At 39.1% G+C, this 22,623-nt stretch overlaps 1 protein-coding gene across 9 annotated transcripts in view; it reads right to left on the bottom strand.

The window, feature by feature from the left end:
- Nucleotides 1–22,623, bottom strand: part of ntrk3b (neurotrophic tyrosine kinase, receptor, type 3b) — a 254,422-nt gene that overhangs the window by 80,183 nt on the left and 151,616 nt on the right. For all 9 annotated transcript variants that reach the window (XR_016114563.1, XR_016114565.1, XR_016114564.1 and 6 more), the window contains exon 11: nt 14,103–14,291. Coding sequence is in view for 2 of the 9 variants with exons in the window: in XM_088993086.1 (XP_088849212.1) it covers nt 14,103–14,291 (189 nt within the window). In the remaining 7 variants the exon portion in view is untranslated. The remainder of the gene's footprint in view (nt 1–14,102; nt 14,292–22,623) is intronic.

Below are 22,623 nucleotides of genomic sequence, written 5' to 3'. Positions count from 1 at the left end.
GATATTTAACGGAAAATTAAATAAGAAAAAAAAAAAACGTGAGATGACCTCATTTTAGAAGAGTAATCAAAAAAATGATGTATGGTTGAGCTGTTGACCTTGCACATATTTAAATGATATTATGACTAGGTGCCAGCTGTTTAATGTCACATATTTTCATTTTATTCTATATAAAAAACAAAATCTCCCTGAGGAAAACTTTTAATCCCGTTCAATGCACCGAGTAAACTTCCACAATCTCTACTCTCTCCCACCCATCTGTGCCGTGTGTTTGCGCCTGCCATCGCACACTTTATGACTCAGTCTCTCGTGTCGATCATTGAAACGATACCAGCTTCTGCTGAGTGAGAGACGGATGTGCCCGAAGTGAAATCCCGTCACTTGTCGACACATTTGTTCGTCATCTGTACTTCTTTGAAGGTGTTGGACGTTTCGCTTCTTATCCAAGATGCTTCGTCAGCGAACTAAAGTCTTACTGGTAGTTTCGGCCCTATATATATTTGCTCTGGTATCACCTTATCAGCAACACTAATCCTATGTTGCCTAAGCAGACTGTTGTACGAACGATCCAAATTGAACGGTGATACCAGAGCAGATAGGGCAATCAGGCCAGTCGTTAGTCAGGTTATTTAGTGAAGGATTTTGCTGTTTTATGAAAATAACTTCTTTTACTCCCCTTTCAAACCATCTATTTTCTTTCGCCATGGTGGGGTGAGGTTGAATTTGGGTTGTTCGTACAACAGACTTCTTAGGCAACATAGGCTTAGTATTGCTGATGAGGTGATACCACAGCAAATGGGGCCATCAGGCCAGTCGTAGACCCCATACTCAGGCAGGACGATAGAAGTAATCAGTCAGGATAATAGAAGTAATCAATGTAGCCTCAGGGAATAGTCCTCTGCAGCAAGCTCATCAGCATAACTAAGCCTATGTTGTCTAAGAAGTCTGTTGTAAGAACGATCCAAATTAAACCTCACCTCACCATGGTGATTTAGTGAAGGGTTTTGCTGTTTGATTAAAATAGCTTCTTTTACTTCCCCTTTCACACCATCAAACAATAGAAGTAATCAGTCGGGACAATAGAAGTAATCAGTGTAGCCTCAGGGTATAGTCCTCTGCTCCCCCCCCCCAACCTGAGAGCAGGAGCTTATTATAGCAGAGATCTGGCACCGCCACCTCTAGACTGGAGGGATATATATATAGGGCCAAAACTACCAGCAAAATTTAGTTTGCTGACGAAGCCTCTTGGATAAGAAGCAAAACGTCCAACAACTTCTTGCAAAACTCTCAAGGTCACTTTACAGTCACAGGATACAGTCGCTAATAGATAGCTACCTAGCTAGCTAGATAGCTAAATGATAGCTAGCCAGATAGCTAACAAGTCATCTAGACAGCTAATAGATAGCAACTAAATAGTTAGGTTAGCAACAAATAGCTAGCGAGATAGCTATCCACCTAGTAGTTATATAGCTAATAGCTAGCTAAATAGTTAGTTAGCTGATACACTGAATGCCACTATTAAATACAGATAGAAACCTCGCGAGCCAGCTAGTAGATAGCAAATAGATAACCAACAGATTGACAGCGTTGGTTTCGAGATAACCGAAGTCGGCGTCCGACTTAGAATGTAAACATTTCAAAAGAAGTCACATCGCAACTTCCTCCGAGGGCTGATATGATCAAAAAAAATATCTTCTTTCGCTGTGAATCTTACTGATTCGGGCTTCTGACACATTTGGCGCGAAAAAGCGAAGAATTATTCATGATTATCGAGCGTGGTAACTAGCGACTCGCTCGTGTTTGAGCAGCTCAATGGGCTCTCCGTCAGGAGGTGCTCGTGTCACTTGGCCTCCTTGCGGCGCGGCCATTTTGGCCCCTCGATTTGGCACTCTTTCAAAGCCATTTGCAAACGGCATATCGAGCAGAGCGGGAGTATGGATAAATAGAAGAACAAAGGGCGATGCGGTCGCGACGATTATTGGGCCCTGTTGCATCAAACAGGCGTTTAATACTAACGTCCTCCACAGAGTGACAAGAACGTTGCATTCCAATTAATCTTTTCACTCAGCCAATCGTGTGCCGGCTGAGAGATTAAAATATGTGCTTTGTAACGATCGCATTGTCTTCTTGGCTCACAATGGAATCGCAATGACAAAATGAAGCAGAGCAACATTAGCCATGTGGGAGGATTGGTGGAGAGATTAGATGATTGTCCGACGCTGGCCTGCTTTAGTTTTCGTGTGAGGGGATGAGGCCAAGAAGAAAGGAATTGTGTCGTTAAGGAGGCAGCAACGAGGGTTCCGCAATAATAATAATAATACATTTCATTTATAAGCGCCTTTCAAAACTCTCGAGGTCACTTTAAAGTCACAGGATAAACTGTGAGTAGCGGCAGCCACACGCGCCAGCGTTCACTCAACTCGGAAGTAACTCAAATAGATAGAAAGCTAGCTAGTTTGCCAATCGATAGCCAACAGATACCTAGCTAGATAGCCAGCCAGCTAGATAGCTAATAGATAGCCAGCTAGATAGCTAATAGATAGCGAGCTAGATAGCTAGCCAGCCAGATAGCTAATAGATAGCAAATAGCTAGCAAATGATGATGATGATAATAATAATAATAATAATAATAATAATAATAATACATTTCATTTATAAGCACCTTTCAAAACTCATTGACAGGGGGGGGGAAGAACAGCGGCTAATTTTTTCCTTAAATTCCCAAAATAAACAATCAATAGCTAATAGATACAGGAATAATAATACATTTCATTTATAAGCACCTTTCAAAACTCTCAAGGTCACTTTACAGTCACAGGATAAAGTCGCTGATAGCTACCCAGCCAACTAGATAGCTACAAAGACACAGCTAGCTAGATAGCTAGCGAACCAGCTAATCAATAGCAAATAGATAGTTAGCTAGGTTAGCTTGCTTGCTAGCTAGACTGTCATAAGTCTTCTCTCATAACGGAAATTCCTTAATCCGGAAAAAAAAATCATATGTATTAACTTGTTTACTTTTTAGGACTACATAAACATCCAACGCAGCATTAAAAACCTTAAACTCTCTTCTTTCATCTTTGATCATTGAGTTAAATTCGGATTTTTATGCAATTTGGAACGTAATTCAGGGCGTCCCCCACATAGTGCCCGAAGATAGCTGGGACCGAGGCTAAGGCAGCCCCTGAATGAGGATAAAGTGGTCTGGAAAAATGGATGGATGGATGGATGAAGACATCTCAACTTTCAATAAAAGTAAAAGCTTGGGTTCATAGAAGAACATCCAAGGATTTGATGAATCTGAATCAACGCCCATGCGTGTTACGATATATTTCCCATTGTGCTTATAAATCCTTTTCACGCATCACTTTCACACATGCTACCTGTCAGAGACGTTCGATCGGACACTGTGGACGAAGATGGTCTTTTATTGCCGGCAGGAGACACGGCCATTCATGACAGACGTCTGAGCTATTTTTTGAGAGTATATGCAAATTAATGTGATACATTAGTAAAACATAGTTTTCTTGATTAGAATACCACGCCTCTTGAGTTCTGAGCACGAACAGCTATAAGCAATAAAACATTGTCTTTTCCACGAACTGATACATTTGTAACATGGCTAATGAGCTCTTCCTGTGAAGGAGTTTCAAGTCGTAAATTGCTTCTGTGATAAAGAAGTTTCCCAAGTCCTAAATTATGTCCAAGGCCAGATCTCCTAGATGAAATTGACAGTTTAAAAAGCTGTGTCTGTTGACCTCAGATTGACCCCAGGTTGTCTATGCTTCAATTGTGTATTTGAGTCACACATGTCGACTAAGCATACAACAGCATGAAACTTTTAAATATGATAACTTCTTATTCTCCATCACTTTCCGCATTTTCCAGGCGGCATACGCTAACCTTCAATGTCTTCTACAGACACAGAGCCACGCCGAAAAGTGGCAAGGAGATTAAATCTCTATCCCGCCGCCGCCAACGGCGCACATGAATTCATCTGTCCCAGTTTGACCCGGGGGGGGGGGGGGGGCTTTGACGCAGAGGGAACGTTTTCCTCACTAGAGATTTACTCAGTTGGGTCAGGCACCAGAGCTTCTGTTATGTACCTGCGACGATGCGTGTCTTTGTTACGCAGCCACAAATCCTTTGTCCCCAGAGTGTCATGTTTTATAGTCCCTTTGTCAAGGAAGGTTTTTTTTCCCGGCTGTCAATCACAAACTGCATGATTCCACGTTGGAAAATTATGCAGCCCTTTTGTGAATTAGGCCCATGGAGTCATGTCACTACCTGTTTTCCCAGCTTTGTCCCACCTAGAAAATGCGCTTGATGACACAACAGTTCCAAGCCTCGTAAGTTATATGGTATTATATGGTATACTCGTAAGGTATTCGGTAGCTTTCTATCTGTTTGAGTTACTTTCGGGTCGGCTGGCGTATGTGGTTGCCGCTGCTCACCCACAGAAAAACTGATCCTGTGACTGTAAAGTGACCTTGAGAGTTTTGAAAGGTGCTTATAAATTATGTATATTATATATATTATTATTGTGAATTCAATGTTTTCCCTTCATTTTAGGCTCAAAGATTCATTCAGGGACAATTTGGAGTGTCCAATCAGACTGACATGCATGTTTTTGGAATGTGGGAGGAAACCGGAGTACCCGGTGAAAACCCACGCGGGCCCAGGTAAAACATGCAAACTTCACACAGGGAGGCCTGAACGGGTCTTACATTCACGATCTCTGCAGTGTGAAGTCGGCGTGCTAACCACTTGACTACCAGACCGCCCCAATTTCTTCAATGAAATCAAAATGAATGAGAATTGAATATTTGAGCCTAAAATGAAGGCATAAGACATAATAATAATAATAATAATAATAATAATAATAATAATAATAATAATAATAATAATAATAATAATAATAATACGTTTAATTTTTAAGCGCCTTTCAAAAATCTCAAGGTCACTTTACAGTCACAGGATCAGTCTTTCTGTGTGTGATCTGTGGCAACCACATATGCCAGCGTTTACTCTACCCGAAAGTAACTCAAACAGATAGAAAGCTAGCTAAGAGTTACCCAATAGCTAGATAGCTAGATAGATAGCTAGCTAGATACCGGACCTAGCTAGCTAGATAGATAGATAGATAGATAGATAGATAGATAGATAGATAGATAGATAGATAGATAGATAGATAGATAGATAGATAGATAGATAGATAGATAGATAGATAGATAGATAGATAGATAGATAGATAGATACAGTAAAGTCTCGTTATATCGACATTCAAGGGAGTCCGAAAAAATATCGATATAACCGGGACTATCGATATATCCGACCCTGTTTGCATGTAATTTTCTCCATGCGTGCATAGAAATAGTATCAATATAACCGGGACTATCGATATATCCGATATCGATATAACGAGACTTTACTGTAGATAGATAGATAGATAGATAGATAGATAGATAGATAGATAGATAGATAGATAGATAGATAGATAGATAGATAGATAGATAGATAGATAGATAGATAGATAGATAGCAAATAGAGAGCTAGCCAGCTAGCTTGATAGCTAATAGCCAGATAGATCATCATCATATGATACTACTACATTTAAACAGCTTCTTCCCCCAAGCCATTAACTCTCTAAACAGTAACCCAAATAGAACTGTATCTCATGATGATACTAGTGCAGTGTGACAAATTCCTTGTGTGCTCTACATACTTGGCAATAAAGATGATTCTGATTTTGATTCAAAGACTTTTGTTCTTGATGTTCAGAAAACAAGCTAGTTTGTCTTTTATTTTCACAAAGTTTTCCTAATTACGGGACCCGGAATGAATGTGGGACCTTTGCTGTGAATCTCACATATAGGCCGCCATTTTGTTTTGATAGTGGCAGTTTTCAGTAGTCGTTTATGAGCGAAATGAGAAAAGTAATAGTGTAATCCGCTAGACAATGCCGAGGTCCCTTCCCAATTCGCAAAAAAAGCGTGAGCTCGCATCATATATTGGTTCTGCGGGTACGGAAACTACAGAGCGAGCTTGTCTTAGCCGTGTCGCTAATAACCCCGCGAGGACGTAACAATGCTAAAGCTAAACTAACCGATGCTCCTCCTACTCTTCTGAAACTATTGTTCATCTCGAGCAGGCGGGACGTTACAAATCCGTAATTAAAAAAAGCAATCCGAGCGATTAAACAAAGCCACTTGCTGTGAGACAGCGGATCCAAGCGAGATAGCAATCTGTCATTAGGCTAAAGAATTGTCCTTTGCCTTTCCGCCTTTATCTCGCTAATACGGTCGACGGAATTGGCCCTTTTAAAAATAAAACAGAAAAAGCTCTCAAGGAAACATCCCAATCAGTCGCATCTCCACTGTTTACTCCCGTTCTCTTGTGCAAACCAATCCAATTGCCGTTTTTATTTTTTTTGGGGGATGTTTTGGAACAACTTTGTTCCACTCGAGTGGCCTTTGTCATTCTATGCGTTCAACTGGAGTTCGAGGACAATCTGACGGCGCTGGCGTCATTTATTTTGGTTTAGCGTGACAGACAGATGGCTATTTTGGGAGTGAGCCAGGATATTAAAAAAAAGTCATCAGACGCAAGCCTGCCGATTGTGGCTAATTAGCATTAAGAGTATCATTAAGATATCCAAACATCAAATAAATGTGATAGCTGCATGGCCTCCAAGTCCTTCATGAAGATTTTGATCTTTTTCTTTAGTCTTGAAGTGATCTGCTAAATGATGAATGAAAACAGATGTACTACATAAGTCTACATCCACATACAGTGAGCATGACGGAACGCTACCAGAATTTCTGACACTAAATTTGGCTTTGTATACTGAATATAGTCGATTATATTGTTTGCAAAGCCATGTTGCGAATAGCAAAAACTGGCCGGGAACTGACGTCATCCTGACTTCATTCTATCAATAATAATAATAATAATACATTTCATTTATAAGCGCCTTTCTCTGCGGGAGATTCCCGGCGGGAGATCAATACCTAGTAGTAGTAGTAGTAGTAGTAATACTACTCTGCATAATATGAAGTGATGATGAGTCCTATTTTTCATGCACTTTGTATTTGCGGTCTATCTTAATTTGGAATATTTAAATGTAACCATAGCGACCAGAAGGACATCATGATTCATGTTTATTTTTATGCTATGAAACTTTTATGCTATGAGTTGTTATCCATGTCATGCCATATTATTTTCTATTTATTTATTCGTCTCAATTTAAAGGCCGGTCCCGAAAAATATTCTTTGACATTAACTCATTCACTGCCATTCATGAATTTATTCGGGAATTGAAAATATGACGGAGAGTGTCATTCCCGAATTTGTTCGTGTTTTTTTTTTCTTGTCTGGGTGCTGATAAAGCGCTGGCAATCGCCTCTGGCAATGTTTTTTCCCTTCCACTTTTTTCCATGTTAGCACTTTGTTCCAGCTTCAGCTGTTATTAAGGCGCTATATAAACCGCTGTATTTCTGATACCCTCATTTCAAGCTCATATAACTCCAGACCCATATAACTTAAGAATTAACTTTTTTTTCTGATGAAAGAAGACAGTCTAAGGTTTTTACACTGCATTGAATGTTTACGTAGTCCTAAAACTAAATATTCTGTGGGTCCTGGAATTCCAGTGACAATGACAAAAACCCTGGCACAGGAGTGCACATGTCTGGCAGTGAATGAGCAAAGGTGCCGTTACTGACAGATAGGCCTTAGCCACCCTAGGAACTAAAGTCCTTCAACTAGAGGTTATAACGCAAACCAACTGACTAAATGTGTCGCCCTCTAGTGGTCATTCCGAATCCAAAATACAGTGAGACCTCAACTTACGAACTTAATTAGTTCCCAGACAGAGTGTGTAAGGCGAAAAGTGTGTATCTCAAAAAAATAATTCCCATAGGAAACCATTAAAATGGGAATAATCCGTTCCCGGGTTTCCATAAAATATACTTTTCAACTAAATAAGCCTTAAGACTGCACACAACATACCTTACTCAATGTATAATAAATGTGCTATTGTATTGTAATGAAAGAAATACACTGCATTGTATCATAAAGTCACTTGGCGTTGGAGGTCGAAGGTCAAAGGGAATTGCTGTTTGGAAAGAGAGGCGCATTACATGACGACTGTAATTAAAGAAATAAACTGTGCTGTAAAATAAAGTTTTATTTACCTTTTTTAATGGTCGTTGATGGCTTATGGAAGGAGAGTCACCTTCCATAAGAACTGTTGGCAACTTAACCTCTGGTGCTGTTCGGTCGTGTGCTTCCGCCAAAGATCACTCCGCCAGCCGTGGTGGGTGTGTATTATGAAAATAGTGCTTATTATAAGGTTTAATTTTCATAAATTTGACGTTTGTAAGACAAAAAGTTTGTAAGTTGAGGTGTTTGTAAGTTGAGGTCTCACTGTATTTGTCTCGCAGGTTCGACTCAAGTTCGACTACTATCAGGCGACGTTCGTATCCACCTTTTTATTGACTTTTTCCTCAAGATGTATTGTAGGAATATGCAGATTTTCCTTGGATCTGTCTTGTTCCGAGGCGATATTTAACCGCACTAAAATAAAATCACACAGGGTTCGGCCAAGGGGGTTAGCGGAAGATAAAATACTCATGAATAAACAATTTCTAAGGGAGAAAAATAAAATAAAATAATGTGAGTGTCAGCAATGTTGAAGGCCGGCATTGTTTTACTGGTTGAGCGGACCAGACTTGACCATCACATCACCGTTGGATATACAGCGATACCTCGGTTTACTAACCCCTTGGCTTACGAACTTTTCAGTTCACGAACGTTAAATGTATAAAAATTATACCTTGGCATACAAACTTTTTTCGGAATACACACAGTCTTCTGCCCTAACCAATATGTTGGAGTGTACACAGCGAGCTTAACAATCTACCAATAAAAAATACGAAGATGAGAATCCACCGTTTAGTATTTTTATAGAAGTCTTTCTTGTAAAACCGCATACAAACAGAAAAAGATTACGAATGTTGTACAGCATCCAATTATACATATAAAATTACATTAATGAAACAGCCCTATTCTCTAGCTCATTCAACGGTTCTATGGAAAGCATGTGAAATGCTTAAGTAACGGAATATTGATGTGGGCTTATAAATGACTTGCACAACAAACAATAAAATGTATAATAGTGGAAATGTACTTACAGATTGTGCCTGAACAAGTCAAAAGAAAGAGGATGGACATGGATGTAATCACACCTCTCCACAGTTAGATTTCAAAATAGCTACTCCACAACGTTTTTGAGTGGTTTTTAACTATTTACACCACTAGGGGGCACTGTACTACATTGTAACGTAATTACTGGGGGCAGAACACACGGAGCTGCCTCAATGAGTGATGTGTCGTTCGCGAACGAGCCCGTTCTTCTAACAACAAAATGGCAGCCGGCTTGTTTTGGTCCTCTCTTCCACGCCCCCAGTCTTCGGTTAAAGCCACGTGATTTGTCAAGAACGCAGCAGTGAGGAGAGGTGGTTTAAACATTAAAGAGACAGGCAGACAACAGTGAGAGAGTTTCAACTTTGATAGTTCCAAGGCAGAGTGAAGACTGCAAGGTTAAAATTCCCATCAATCAGGCTCAACAAATAACCCTCACAAGCCATCTGTACAATTGATGCAAAAAGCTATCAACCCAGCTGAACAGAACACAGTTGATGAGGAACTAGATAAAATTATCACAAAGAAAGCACCTACAAGGGATCATTTATCAAGATGGTGAAAGAAGAAGGTTACGTTCCTCATTTTTTACGTCACGACCTCACTTTACATACGACACCACCTCACTTTACATTCAGAAATTACAGGCATTGTCTGTTGTCAATTGGATGTCTTTTTTTAGCCACGTTATAAGTGCCTTGCACGCTTGGTCTGAGAGGACATTAAATTCATCTGTGCTGTATGTCATGCATATTAGCATATTTGACAATAAAGCTGACTTTGACTCTGACTTGACTTTGACTCATCAAGTGTTTAATGATGAGGAAACCGGCCACTCCATTCCATCAAGCCATCAACGACCATCACAAAGGTAAATAAAACAACTTTATTATATAGTACAGTTTACTTCTTTAATTATAATACCATATCACATTTATTATACATAAAATAAGGTACAGTAAAGTCTCGTTATATCGATATTCAAGGGAGTCCGAAAAAATATCGATATAACCGGGACTATAGATATATCCAACCCTGTTTGCATGTAATTTTCTCCGTGCGTGCATAGAAATAGTATCGATATAACCGGGACTATCGATATATCCGATATCGATATAACGAGACTTTACTGTATATTTTGTGGAGTTTAAAGGCTTAGAAAATTAGAAAGTAAAAAAAATTATGTTTAATGGCAGGGGTGTCAAAGTCATTTTTTGCCGCGGGCCACATTGTAGTTATGGTTTCCTCTCGAGGGCCGTTATTAATTTGGGGAACCCATTAGAATAGACTTTTATTGTGGTTGACATCCAAAAATATGAAATTTTGGCTCAGATTTTAGAAATCATCATGGAATTTAACAAGTTTGATTTGCTTTCGCGGGCCGAAAAAAATGATGTGGCGGGCCGGATTTGGCCCACGGGCCTTTACTTTGACACCTGTGTTTTATGGGGACCTGTGAACGGATTATTCTCATTTTAATGGTTTTCTATGGGAAATTATTTTTTGGGATACACACTTTTCGCCTTACACACTCTGTCTGGGAACCAATTAAGTTCGTAAGCCAAGGTAATGCAGTAATGCAGCTGTAATGCAGCTCGAAAGCAGCGGGTATGTGAGTCGCATGTAAAAAGGGGAAAACTGCTGCTGCATATTCCCTTGAATACAAAGCTTTCAATGAAATGAATGAATACATTACAGACCGCTTAGCCAGCCATCAATAACGCACGTCTACTGTATTTGAGCTGAATAAAGCTCTTTGCCGGACAATAGGGCGGGACCCCCGAGACCACCCCTGACACAATCCCTCCACAGGAACCAGGACTGCTGCAGTCACGGACGGCCCCGCGGAGACAATGCAGGAAAAGAGCGGCCGCGAGCTGCACTAGCAGTCCGCCCACATCCGCACTCTCGTTCACAGGTTGACACAACAGCCTGGCAAACACCTACACAGGCATAGACACACACGCAAATACACACACTGATAAGCACACGCATTTTCTTTTCCCCGAGCGTGCGTCCTCAGGGTAGTGAACGCATTCATATTCAGCGCAGGCAGAAGCCATTTTGTTTTCCTGGCCAATGAGTGGAAAAGCGGAGGCCATTATGACCTTGTGATCAGTTCTGGACTTTTAATATGATGCGGTTTCGAGATAAGAAAAAAATATGTAGCTTAAAGGGAAAAAAGTGGGAAGCATACAGTTATATTGATGATAAGATTACGCAATTGTACAATTCAGACAAAAAATATACAGTGCATCATATACAACTGTGAGAGAAAACAAATATATACAGTGATACCTTGGCTTACGAACTTAATTGGTTCCCAGACAGAGTGTGTAAGGTGAAAAGTGTGTATCCCCAAAATTAATTTCCCATAAGAAACCATTAAAATGAGAATAATCTGTTCCCAGGTCCCCATAAAACATGATTTTTCTACTTTAATACGCCATAAAATTACATATCACATACCTTATTTTATGTATAATAAATGTGCTATTGTGTTGTAATGAAGGAAATACACCGCACAGTATAATAAAGTAATTTTATTAAATTTGTAATGGTCGTTGATGGCTTGATGGAATGGGGTTGGGGGAGGTCGGAATTACTGTTTGGAAGGAGAGTCACATTGGACATTGGACAAGGACTGTAATTAAAGAAATAAACAGTACCGTATAATAAAGTTGTTTTATTTACCTTTGTGACGGTCATTTATGGCACTGATTTTGGATGAAAAGGATGACCACACCCTCCAATGGTCGCTTTCAGTCACGGGCAAATCTGCATTTATTTATTTATTTATTTATTTATTTATGCAATTATTCTTACATTTATTTATTTGTTTATTTATTTGTTTGGTTGGTTAGTTGTTTTATTTGTTTGTTTGTTTATTTGTTTGTTGGTTTATGTTTTATTAGTATTATTTTTTAAGTAACAAAAAGCAATAAAGTGGTATCTTAACTCATTCACTGCCAGACAAAAATGTATCCACTCCAGTGCCAGGGTTTTTGTCATTTTGACTCAAATTGCAGGACCCACAGAATATTAAGTTTTTAGACTACATAAACATTCAATGAAGCGTCAGAAATCTTAGACTCTCTTTTTTCATCAGACAAAAGGGTTAATTCCTAAATTTGAGGAAAAAAAAGTCATTACGAGAAAAAGTGAAAAAAATAAATAATATTGCAGGGCAAGCATCTTGAGGGGAAGGAACACATTTATCTTTGCACAATAAATCATTTCTTTTCTTTCCACAGTGTGAGTATCATAAGGGTAAGCAACACTTTGGTATTCAGCGCGGACAGAAACAGTCGGCAGCCATTTTGTTATCCCAGTCACACTCGTGAAAAGGTAGTGGTCACGATGACCTTGTGATGGCTTTCAAATTCAAAACATCACGCTCTTCTTCTGAGGTTTGCGTACCAACCCGAACGTACCTGGCATCCCGCGAGCGACTTCCACGTGCAGGTGGAAGTTTCATTGGAATGTCATTTATTCATTAGCTGGCAATCAGACGCCGCGTGCGGGGCATGCAATGTCATAAATCAGCCGACAACCGGCCATTAACAATTCATGCCATTCATAATACATAAGAGCCCTCATTTATTTATCACCACTAAATGGGATTTCCTTCCATCGCCTTCCGTTCCCGCTTCAGAGCGCGCGTCGCCAACGCCTGACCGACAGCGAGCCAAAAAAGACAAAGTCGACAACACGTCCGTACTTTGTTCGTCGGGTTTCGAGCGAAGGGGGTGCTTGACGCGATGGCTGCTAATTAGGTCTTAAAGTGATCTCGCGGCTGCTACAATTGCGTCTGACTTGATTCTGTATGAAAAAGGCTTGCCAGATGTTTGCGCCGCATGGCGAAGCACAATAGATGACAACACATTACGTCAAAGGACTCGGGGGTCTCGGTGCGTCTTGTTGGAAAGATAAACAGTATACAGTGATACCTTGGCTTACGAACTTAATTGGTTCCCAGAGAGAGTGCGTAGGGTGAAAAGTGTGTATCCCAAAAACTAATTTACCAATGGAAACCATTAAAATGAGAACAATCCGTTCCCGGGTCCCCATAAAACATAATTTTCTAAGCGTTAAAACTACACAAAATATACCTTATTTTACGTATAATAAATGTGCTATGGTATTATAATTAAAGAAATAAACAGATTATAAATGTACTATGTAATAAAGTCGTTTTATGATGGTCGTTGATAGCTTGATGGAATGGAGTGGCCGCTTTCCTCAGCATTAAACACTTGATGAGGAACGTTACCTTCTTCTTTCACCATCTTGAGGGATGACACTTGTAGGTGCTTTCTCTGCTATAATTTTATCTAGTTCCTCATCAATTGTGTTCTGTTTAGCTGGGTTGATAGCTTTTTGCATCAAGTGTACAGATGGCTAGTGCGGGTTATTTGTGTAGCCTGATTGATGGGATATTTTAACCTTGCAGTCTTCACTCTGCCTTTGAACTATCAAAGTTGAAACTCTCTCACTGTCGTCTGCCTGTGTCTTTAAACTTTTGTTTTTTAAAACTTTTGTTCAACTTTTGTTTAAACACCTCCCCTTCACTGCTGCGTTCTTGACCAATCACGTGGCTTTAGCCGAAGACTGGGGGCGGGGAATAGAGGACAAAAACAGTCGGCTGCCATTTTCTTGTTAGGAGAACGGGCTCGTTCGCCAACGACACATCACTCATTGTGGCGCTCCGTGTGTATCCCGAAAAATTGTTTGTATGCCAAGGTAAAATTTTCATAAATTTAACATTCGTAAACCAAAAATTTCGTAAGCCAAGGGGTTCGTAAACCGAGGTACCACTGTATTGGTACCACTTGACGGTTGTTCATATCAGTTCATAGACGCTTTTCAAAAACCAATCCCTCACGGGTTGTACTCACGGGTGGCCGGCTTGTTGCAGTTGTGTCCGTGTCGGAAATATTGCGGGTTCTCCACCACAGGGATGCGAGTCATCCCGATGACGACGGCGTCCGGTCCCGCGTCCAGTGTGCACGGCGTGATGATCCCGTGGTTGACATGGTGAAGAGGGCTGGCTGAGTCTTCCTCGCCGCTGATCACCGCCACTGGACCTGAAAGCAAAATGGGATTTGCTATCGGTGAGAACGTTATGTGTGTGTGGTTTTTGAGGGTTTATTTTATTTTCTCAATATGTTTAGACACAGGAAATGATTATTATTGAAATAAAAAAGCATGTTATTTTTCTTTTTTTTTTTCAATAAGTCAACTCGATGGAACAAGGGTAACTATGAACTCATTCACTGCCAGACATGTACAAAAACAGTGTCCACTCCAGTGCCAGGGTTTTTGTCATTGTCATTTGAATTCCAGGATCCGCACAATATTGAGTTTTTGGACTACATAAACATTCAATGCAGCATAATAAACCTTAGACTCTCTGTACGAACGATCCAAATTGAACTTCACCCTACCACGGTTATTTAGTGAAAGATTTTGCTGTTTTATGAAAATAGCTTCATTTACTCCCCTTTCAAACCATCTATTTTCTTTCGCTAAAAAAATTCTTTCGCTAAAAAATAGATGCTTTGAAAGGGGAGTAAAAGAGGCTATTTTCATCAAACAGCAAAATCCTTCACTGAATCGCCATGGTGGGGTGAGGTTGAATTTGGATCGTTCATACAATAAACTTCGTAGGCAACATATGCTTAGTTATGCTGATGAGGTGATACCAGAGCAAATGGGGCAATCTGACCAGTTGTAGACCCCATACTCAGGCAAGGCAATAGAAGTAATCAGTGTAGCCGCAGGGAGGAGTCCTCTCCTCCCCCCAACCTGAGAGCAAGGACCAATAATAACAGAGTCTGGCACCGGCACGTCTGGACAGTAGGAATATATAGGGCCGAAACTACCAGCAAAAGACTTTAGTTCACTGACGAAGCCTCTTGGATGAGAAGCAAAACGTCCGACACCTTCAAAGAAGTACAAATGACGGCTTAAGAAACCTTTTCATCGATGGACCACTCCTGTACGACTGAGAGCTTACACAGACTTAGACTTTTTCATAAGAAAAAAAAGAGTTAATTCCTAAATCATATGGGCCTGGAGTTATATGAGCTTGAAATGAGTGTGGCTGACCAAAATACAATGCAATACAAACATATTGGTTTATATAGCGCTTTAAAAACAGATGAAGCTGGAACAAAGAGCTAACATGGAAAAATAAGGGGAATGCTGCCCCCTTGTGGAAAAGAAAAAAAAAAACAATACCAGAGGCCATGGATGGCGCCTTTATCGGCACCCAAGCATGAAATAGCAAAACCCGAACAAATTTGGGAATGGCAATCTATGTCATATTTTCAATTCCCGAATACATTTGTGAATGGCAGTGAATGAGTTATAAGGTATATTTTTGCTGGAAGAAAATTATGAATAAAAGTCAAAATGACAACAAAAAATATAGTTAAAAAGAAAATACATTCTATTTTAGAAATAAGAAGTACAGTAAAGTCTCGTTATATCGATATCGGATATATCGATCGTCCCGGTTATATCGATACTATTTCTATGCACGCACGGAGAAAATTACATGCAAACAGGGTCGGATATATCGATAGTCCCGGTTATATCGATATTTTTTCGGACTCCCTTGAATATCGATATAACGAGACTTTACTGTATTACACATGGGGAAAAAATGTATTTTTACCACCAATAAAAAAGTGTAAAAGAAAAAGGTATCTCATCTCATCTTTTCAGTTAAAAAAAGATACCCTCCACCCTCTCGGAAAACAAATGTGTCTTCAGTGTACCTACTCTAAGTGTGTGTTTGTTCCCTCGCTTTTGACAAGCGCGCATACACGAAGTCAACAGTGGCGAAGTGGTGACAGTCGATCTGTTTACCCACAATGCCGAGTGCTTCCATCACAAGATGGCAAATAGCTAATCAAGGGCAAGCGACATCCAATAATAGACTTCAGCTTCGGAATGGGGAGCGAAGGTGGGATGTTACGCGAAAGCCGCAATATATTCAGGACAGCTGTGCCGCCCGTTACTGTCGTCGCTACTTTCGTATCGTAGAACGCACTTTATTATGAACGCCATTGGCTCAGACAAATTGCCAAGTATGTCAGGGAGTCACGTCGCCGGGTTTTTATTGACAGTGATACCTCGGTTTACGAACCCCTTGGCTTACAAGCTTTTCGGTTTAAGAACGTTAAATTTATGAAAATTTTACCTTGGCATACGAACTTTTTTCGGGATCCGAACTTTTTTCGTATATGGAGCTAACTCAGTTCGTGAACGAGCCTTTTCTTCTCAGAAACAAAATGGCAGACGACTGTTTTTGTCCTCTATTCCCTGCCCCCAGTCTTTGGTTAAAGCCCACGTGATAGGTCAAGGACGCAGCAGTGAGGGGGGTCCCCAGCCAGCTAGACATTGAATAGATTGCTAATAGATAGCAAGCTTGACAGCTACCGAGACTGTCATAAGTCTTCTCTCATAAGTAATTCTGTCAAAAGGAAATTCCTTAATCCGGGAAAAAAAAAAATATGTATGGCCGTTGATGTCGAAACGTCCGCGTTTAAATAAGCCTGACGAGTAAAAAAAAAATGACGAGTATCGTACACTTTGTCTTTGTGAAGAGAAAAAGTCCTGCCATGATTCTAATTTGCAATGAAACGATACCATGAACGAAACAATTGAATACCAGTGGCACGTTGACATGCCCCATGCTAATGTTAGCATCAATATACTTCTGTGAAAGACAGCAGAAAGCAAGCGCGCAAGCTAATAAGCAGTGTGCAGGCTAGCTAGCGGTAGCTTCACATATGGATCGGGCAAGTTGACTTTCATTGCGATCGTTTAGCTGGATTTTTTTTACCAATCATGAGGAACGGAAAACTATACATATTAAAGGTGAGTATTATCAAGTTATTTTACATAATAATAAGCTGACATTTTGTTGAAATCACGTGCGTGCGTGCATGTGTGAGTGTGTGTCTCTCACTGAAAAACACTTCTAAATAGAGCTAGCTACCTATTTGCTGTCTATTAGCTATTTAACTAACTAGCTAGATATCTATCTATTAGCTATCTATCTATATAGCTACTTAGCTAGCTATCTATTAGCTAGCTTTCTATCTATTTGAGTTACTTCCGGGTTGAGTGAACACTGGCGCGTGTGGCTTCCGCTGCCCACCCACAGAAAAAAAAGCGTATCCTCTGACTGTAAAGTGACCTTGAGAGTTTTGAAAGGCGCTTATAAATGAAATGTATTATTATTATTATTATTATTATTATTATTATTATTATTATTATTATTATAGTATCTACAACACCACCCTATCAGCCAATCAACTTAGGTTTTAATTGCATTTGAAAAATGGAACCAAAAGGATGATAATTTTGGAGTGTTCCTTCGCCTCTGGGATGCCAAAAAAAAATCCCTCCACTGAGTGATCGCTTATTGGAAAGCACACAAAAAGACAAAACTGCACAACCGTGCACAACAAACAACTATGGCTTCCAAAAAAAATCCCCCACACATGGAGGAATTCCACAATGTCGTGATGGGTAAAATAAATAAATCAAAATAGAAGGAAAAGATAAAAAAAATGGACCCAGAAAAAAAAAAATGGTACCTCTCTCTGTTTAATAGGACACATGAAGTGGAATGAAAAACCATCCGATCAGCCTCTTGAGGCAGATCGATGATGGCTACGCTCCAAAAGCACACACACATGCTTTTCTGCCGACTATGAAAGAAAAATCAGACCTCTTGGATTAGCATTTTTCTTCGTTGTGCGATGGGGAGAAAAAAAAAAAAAAAGCCCTACCCACTCGTACGTGTACGCCATAACTCCAATGGACTACAGAATTACCCTCAAGGGCCATTGCAGAATCAGCACGTTTCACAATTCACCAAATCCAACGATGGAGACATCAAAGATAGCTGCTAAAGTGACCCAACAGCGATTTCAAAATGGCTCAGGAAATGTTTAGTTACTCGATACGGTTCAGCACATTTCATACACACCCTAACCTCATTTTACATAACATTTACAAACAAAACCCTTAAAGGACAACCAACTCTTTTTTTGTTTCCAAACTTACATCAGAAACACGTTTTATAGCATCTAAAATACCCAAAACACACAGGCTGATATTTTTAGTCAAATGCGAAACACCAATAAAAATACTTAAAAAGTGTCCCAAAACTGTCACAAAATGAGCTCGAAACTGGGCAGATTCAGAAAGTCCCGCCCCCTTGTTCGTGACGTCACTTTGGGTGACAAACTGCCTTGCTCCAGAATCAAAACAATGGCTTCAGATTCGGAGAAGATGCTTTCTTGTTACTCATCCAGTTATGAATATGATTCAAATAGTTTTGAAGCGGAAAGCATAAATGTTTGCAATCGATTAAAGAAGTCCTTCCGTATCAATTTGAGCCGTCAGGACTCCAATGTAGCATCCCATAAAATGCACAAGATGGCCCCCAAACTCCATTAGAAATAGCCTGATTTGTCTGCTGGGAATTTGTGTCAACTAGTATCAAATAGTAGTCTTGGTGCGACACACAACGATTCACCATCGCGTTATTTATGTAGTTTTTCTAATTTCGCCTTCAACACAGATAAACACAAAGTTTTCAGACCAAACAAAGTACCCAAAATGCATTGTGTGTCGCTTTCTTGGTCAGGGGCGTTCCTGACGTGACGTCACGTCAGGAATCGTCACCAACTCAAAAACAAGACTTCCTGAATATTCAGCGCCAGTCTTAAAACGTAAAATATAGCTATACGCCGTGGAATCTTTGTAAAATACGCTCAGTAGAAGTCATTTGAAGTGATTTTACAAATTATGGACACAACTTGTCAGAGGTGTCGGTTGTCCTTTAAAGGACAACCGACGTCACTTTTTTGTTTTTTAACTGACACCAGAAAAATGTTTTATAGCATCTAAAATACCCAAAACACGCAGTATGAAATTTTTAGTCAAATGCAAAACACCAATACAAATGACTTAAAGTGTTCAAAATCTGCAAAAAATTGAGCTACGAATTGGGTATTTTCAGAAAGTCCCGCCCCCAGTTTGTGACGTCACGCCAAGACGTCTTGCATTGCTGGAGAATCAAAACAATGGCTTCAGATTCGGAGAATATGCTTTCTTGTTACACATCCAGTTATGAATATGATTCAAATAGTTCAGAAGAGGAAAGCATACATGTTTGCAATCGATTAAAGAAGTTATTCCGTGCCATTTTGAGGCAACATTGGGGGGGAAATCGATCACCAGAAAAGAGGCACAAAATGGCGACCTCCTGTGGCCACCTCCGTTTCCACAGGCTGATAAATTCCTTATATGGAGCTTGGACGCCCTCTTCTGGCGGCTTTTGGGTGCAACACGAGGTTGTCAGACCAAACAAGTACAGCAAAATACATTGACGTGATGGAAAAACTGCTACAATGTGTCTTTTTTCGGTTAGGGGCGTTCCTTCAGTGACGTCACATACGGACTCGTCACCAACTCAAAAACAAGACTTCCTGAATATTCAATGCGAGTCTTAAAACGTAAAATATAGCTATATGCGGTGGAATCTTTGTAAAATACGCTCAGTAGATGTAATTTGAAGTGATTTTACATATTATGGACAAAACTTGTCCAGGGGCGTCGGTTGTCCTTTAAAGATGAGCCCCGGGCCCAGCTTTGTAATACATTTCCCCCTGCGCGAGCGTTCTACCATTTGTCTTCCAGAATGATGCCACTCCGGCAAAGATCGCTCACGAATCCCCCGGCAGACGGTAGACTCGGGGCGGCATTCGTCAATGTTCCCTCGGCCGTAATGTGCGACGCCGGCGATCGCGGCCAGTGGCATTTTATGTTAAAATAAGCCGCCCAGCCGAAGGTGCATTAGCTAATTCGCTCAGATCGATTGATCAGCCGTGACATCGGCATCATCGCCCAGACAACCCCCTCCCCCTATGCCGCACAGATTTACTACTAACAACCTCCGCCCAGATTCAAAACAGTCTCTTTCATTACGCCGCTGTCAGTGCATCGCTGAGATAGATCGCTGAGTTTAAAGGCAACCCCAAAAATACATCATACATAAGAACACACGCAGCTTTACGCTTCTGACGTTTTTACATAAACAATTTGAGTGTTGGCTTACAACTTCGCCTTCCTGCCTTAATTTTGCATATTCAGGCTCTTTATTTGACATTTGGAAACTCAAGAAAGGAACAATTAATTCCCGCCTCTCATTCCACTGCATTATTGATGGGTACTAAGAATAAATTAAAAAAAAAGAACACATGAATAGAAACTTGTAATGAACGCTACTTAAAGGACAACCGACGTCACTTTTTTGTTTTTTAACTGACACCAGAAAAACGTTTTATAGCATCTAAAATACCCAAAACATGCAGGATTTAGGACACATGAGGATTTACACACACACACACACACACGCACACACACGCACACACACACACACACACACACACACACACACACACACACACACACACACACACGCCCATCAAACAACTTAAAAAAAATTCTGAACGCCTCAAAAAATTGGAACAAGGCCTTATGGCAACATTTGGACTAAAGCAAGCGGCATCTACGAAGACGGCGATGATAAATGAATAAAATAAATAAACTTGACAGAAGTCTATCGAGTGACATTTAGTCCAATATGAACAGCCTGAAAGACCCCATAGAAAGTTTGAAAGGAAAATCCAATAAAAAGTGAACAACTATGTATACTTAATGTGGCGCAACTGACATTTTTCTTTTTTACGGCACTCTTTGGATCCTTCCCCCATCTCCAACCTTTGTTTTATCACTCTCATTTTACTTTTGACTGATTCTTTTATATTCTTGATATTAAAATGACTACATTGCCACGCAGGCGTGTCTACGCTTCCAAAATGGACATCGGAGGTGATTTTCGGGACACGTACAGACAAAAGAATGGGTGGAAAAAAAAGAAAAATAGAAAAAATAAAAATCCCGACGGTGTGGAATAAATTTTGCAGAGTGCGATTGCTTCCGTTCCACCTCCTTGTGGTAATTATCACACGGATTCTCTTTCAAAGGTAGTTAATTAGAACTGGAATTAACTGGAGGACACGAACAAGAGAACACAGGAAGGATAACTCACAGAGAGGCTTCTCATTAATGACGGACGGGAGCCCAATTAAGTTCACATGTGGCAAGGTGGGAGAAAAAAAAAACACGAGTGAGGGGGGGCGGGGGATGATCAAAGAAACCTCATCACCCACGTAATCACCACCAGCCATTGACACTGTCACGACCATGCAAATGAAGTCCTCCATTAATAATGGCACAACTGGTTTAGGTGTGTAAAAAGCCTTCAATGTATTTATTTACTTATGTGTGTATGTATGCATTTATGTACTGTATATACGTATATATGTACTGTATGTATCTATTTATTGATTTTTGTGTGTAAGTATTATTTTTTGTGTATATTATTTTTGTGTATATTATTTTTTGTGTATATTATTTCTGTGCATATTATTTTTTGTGTATATTTATTTTTGTGTATATTTATTTTTGTGTATCAATATATTTATTTTGGGGTATAAGTATTATTTTTGTGTATAAGTATTATTTTTTTGTGTATATTATTTATGTGTATATTATTTTTTTTGGTATATTATTTTTGGTGTATATTATTTTTGTGTACATTCTTCTTTGTGTATATTTTTTTGTGTATATTATTTTTATGTGTATTATTTTTTTGTATGTTATTTTTGGTGTATATTATTTTTTGTTTACATTCATTTTGTGTATTATTTTTTGTGTATATTATTTTTTGTATATTATTTATTTTTTTTTGTGTATATTTTTTTTGTGTATATTTATTTTTGTTTATCTATTTATTTATTTTTGTGTATAAGTATTATTTTTGTGTGTATATTATTTTTGGTGTATATTATTTTTGTGTACATTATTTTTGTGTATATTTTTTTGTGTATATAATTTTTTGTGTATATTATTTTTATGTATATTATTTTTTGTGTATATTATTTTTTGTGTACATTATTTTTGTGTATATTAATTGTAGATTTATTTTTGTGCATATTTATTCATGTGTAAATTTATTTTTGTGTATATTTATTTTTGTGTGTGTTATATTTTGTGTATTATTTTTTGTGTATATTATTTTTTGTGTACATTCATTTTGTGTATATTAGTTTTTGTGTATATTATTTTTTTGTACATTATTTTTGTGTACAATAATTGTTGTGTATATTATTTTTTTGTGTATATTATTTTTGTGGATATTATTTTTGTGTATATCAATTTTCAGAAAAACGCTTACATAGAAAAACATTGACAGTTTTGAAAGGTGTTTATGATTACAATGTATTATTATTATTATTATTATTATTATTATTATTATTATTATTA

This window comes from Hippocampus bargibanti, linkage group LG03 (genome assembly GCF_051943395.1).
Source record: "Hippocampus bargibanti isolate YZ-2025 linkage group LG03, ASM5194339v1, whole genome shotgun sequence".
Lineage (NCBI taxonomy): Eukaryota > Metazoa > Chordata > Actinopteri > Syngnathiformes > Syngnathidae > Hippocampus > Hippocampus bargibanti.
This window is presented reverse-complemented; position numbering and strand designations above follow the sequence as displayed.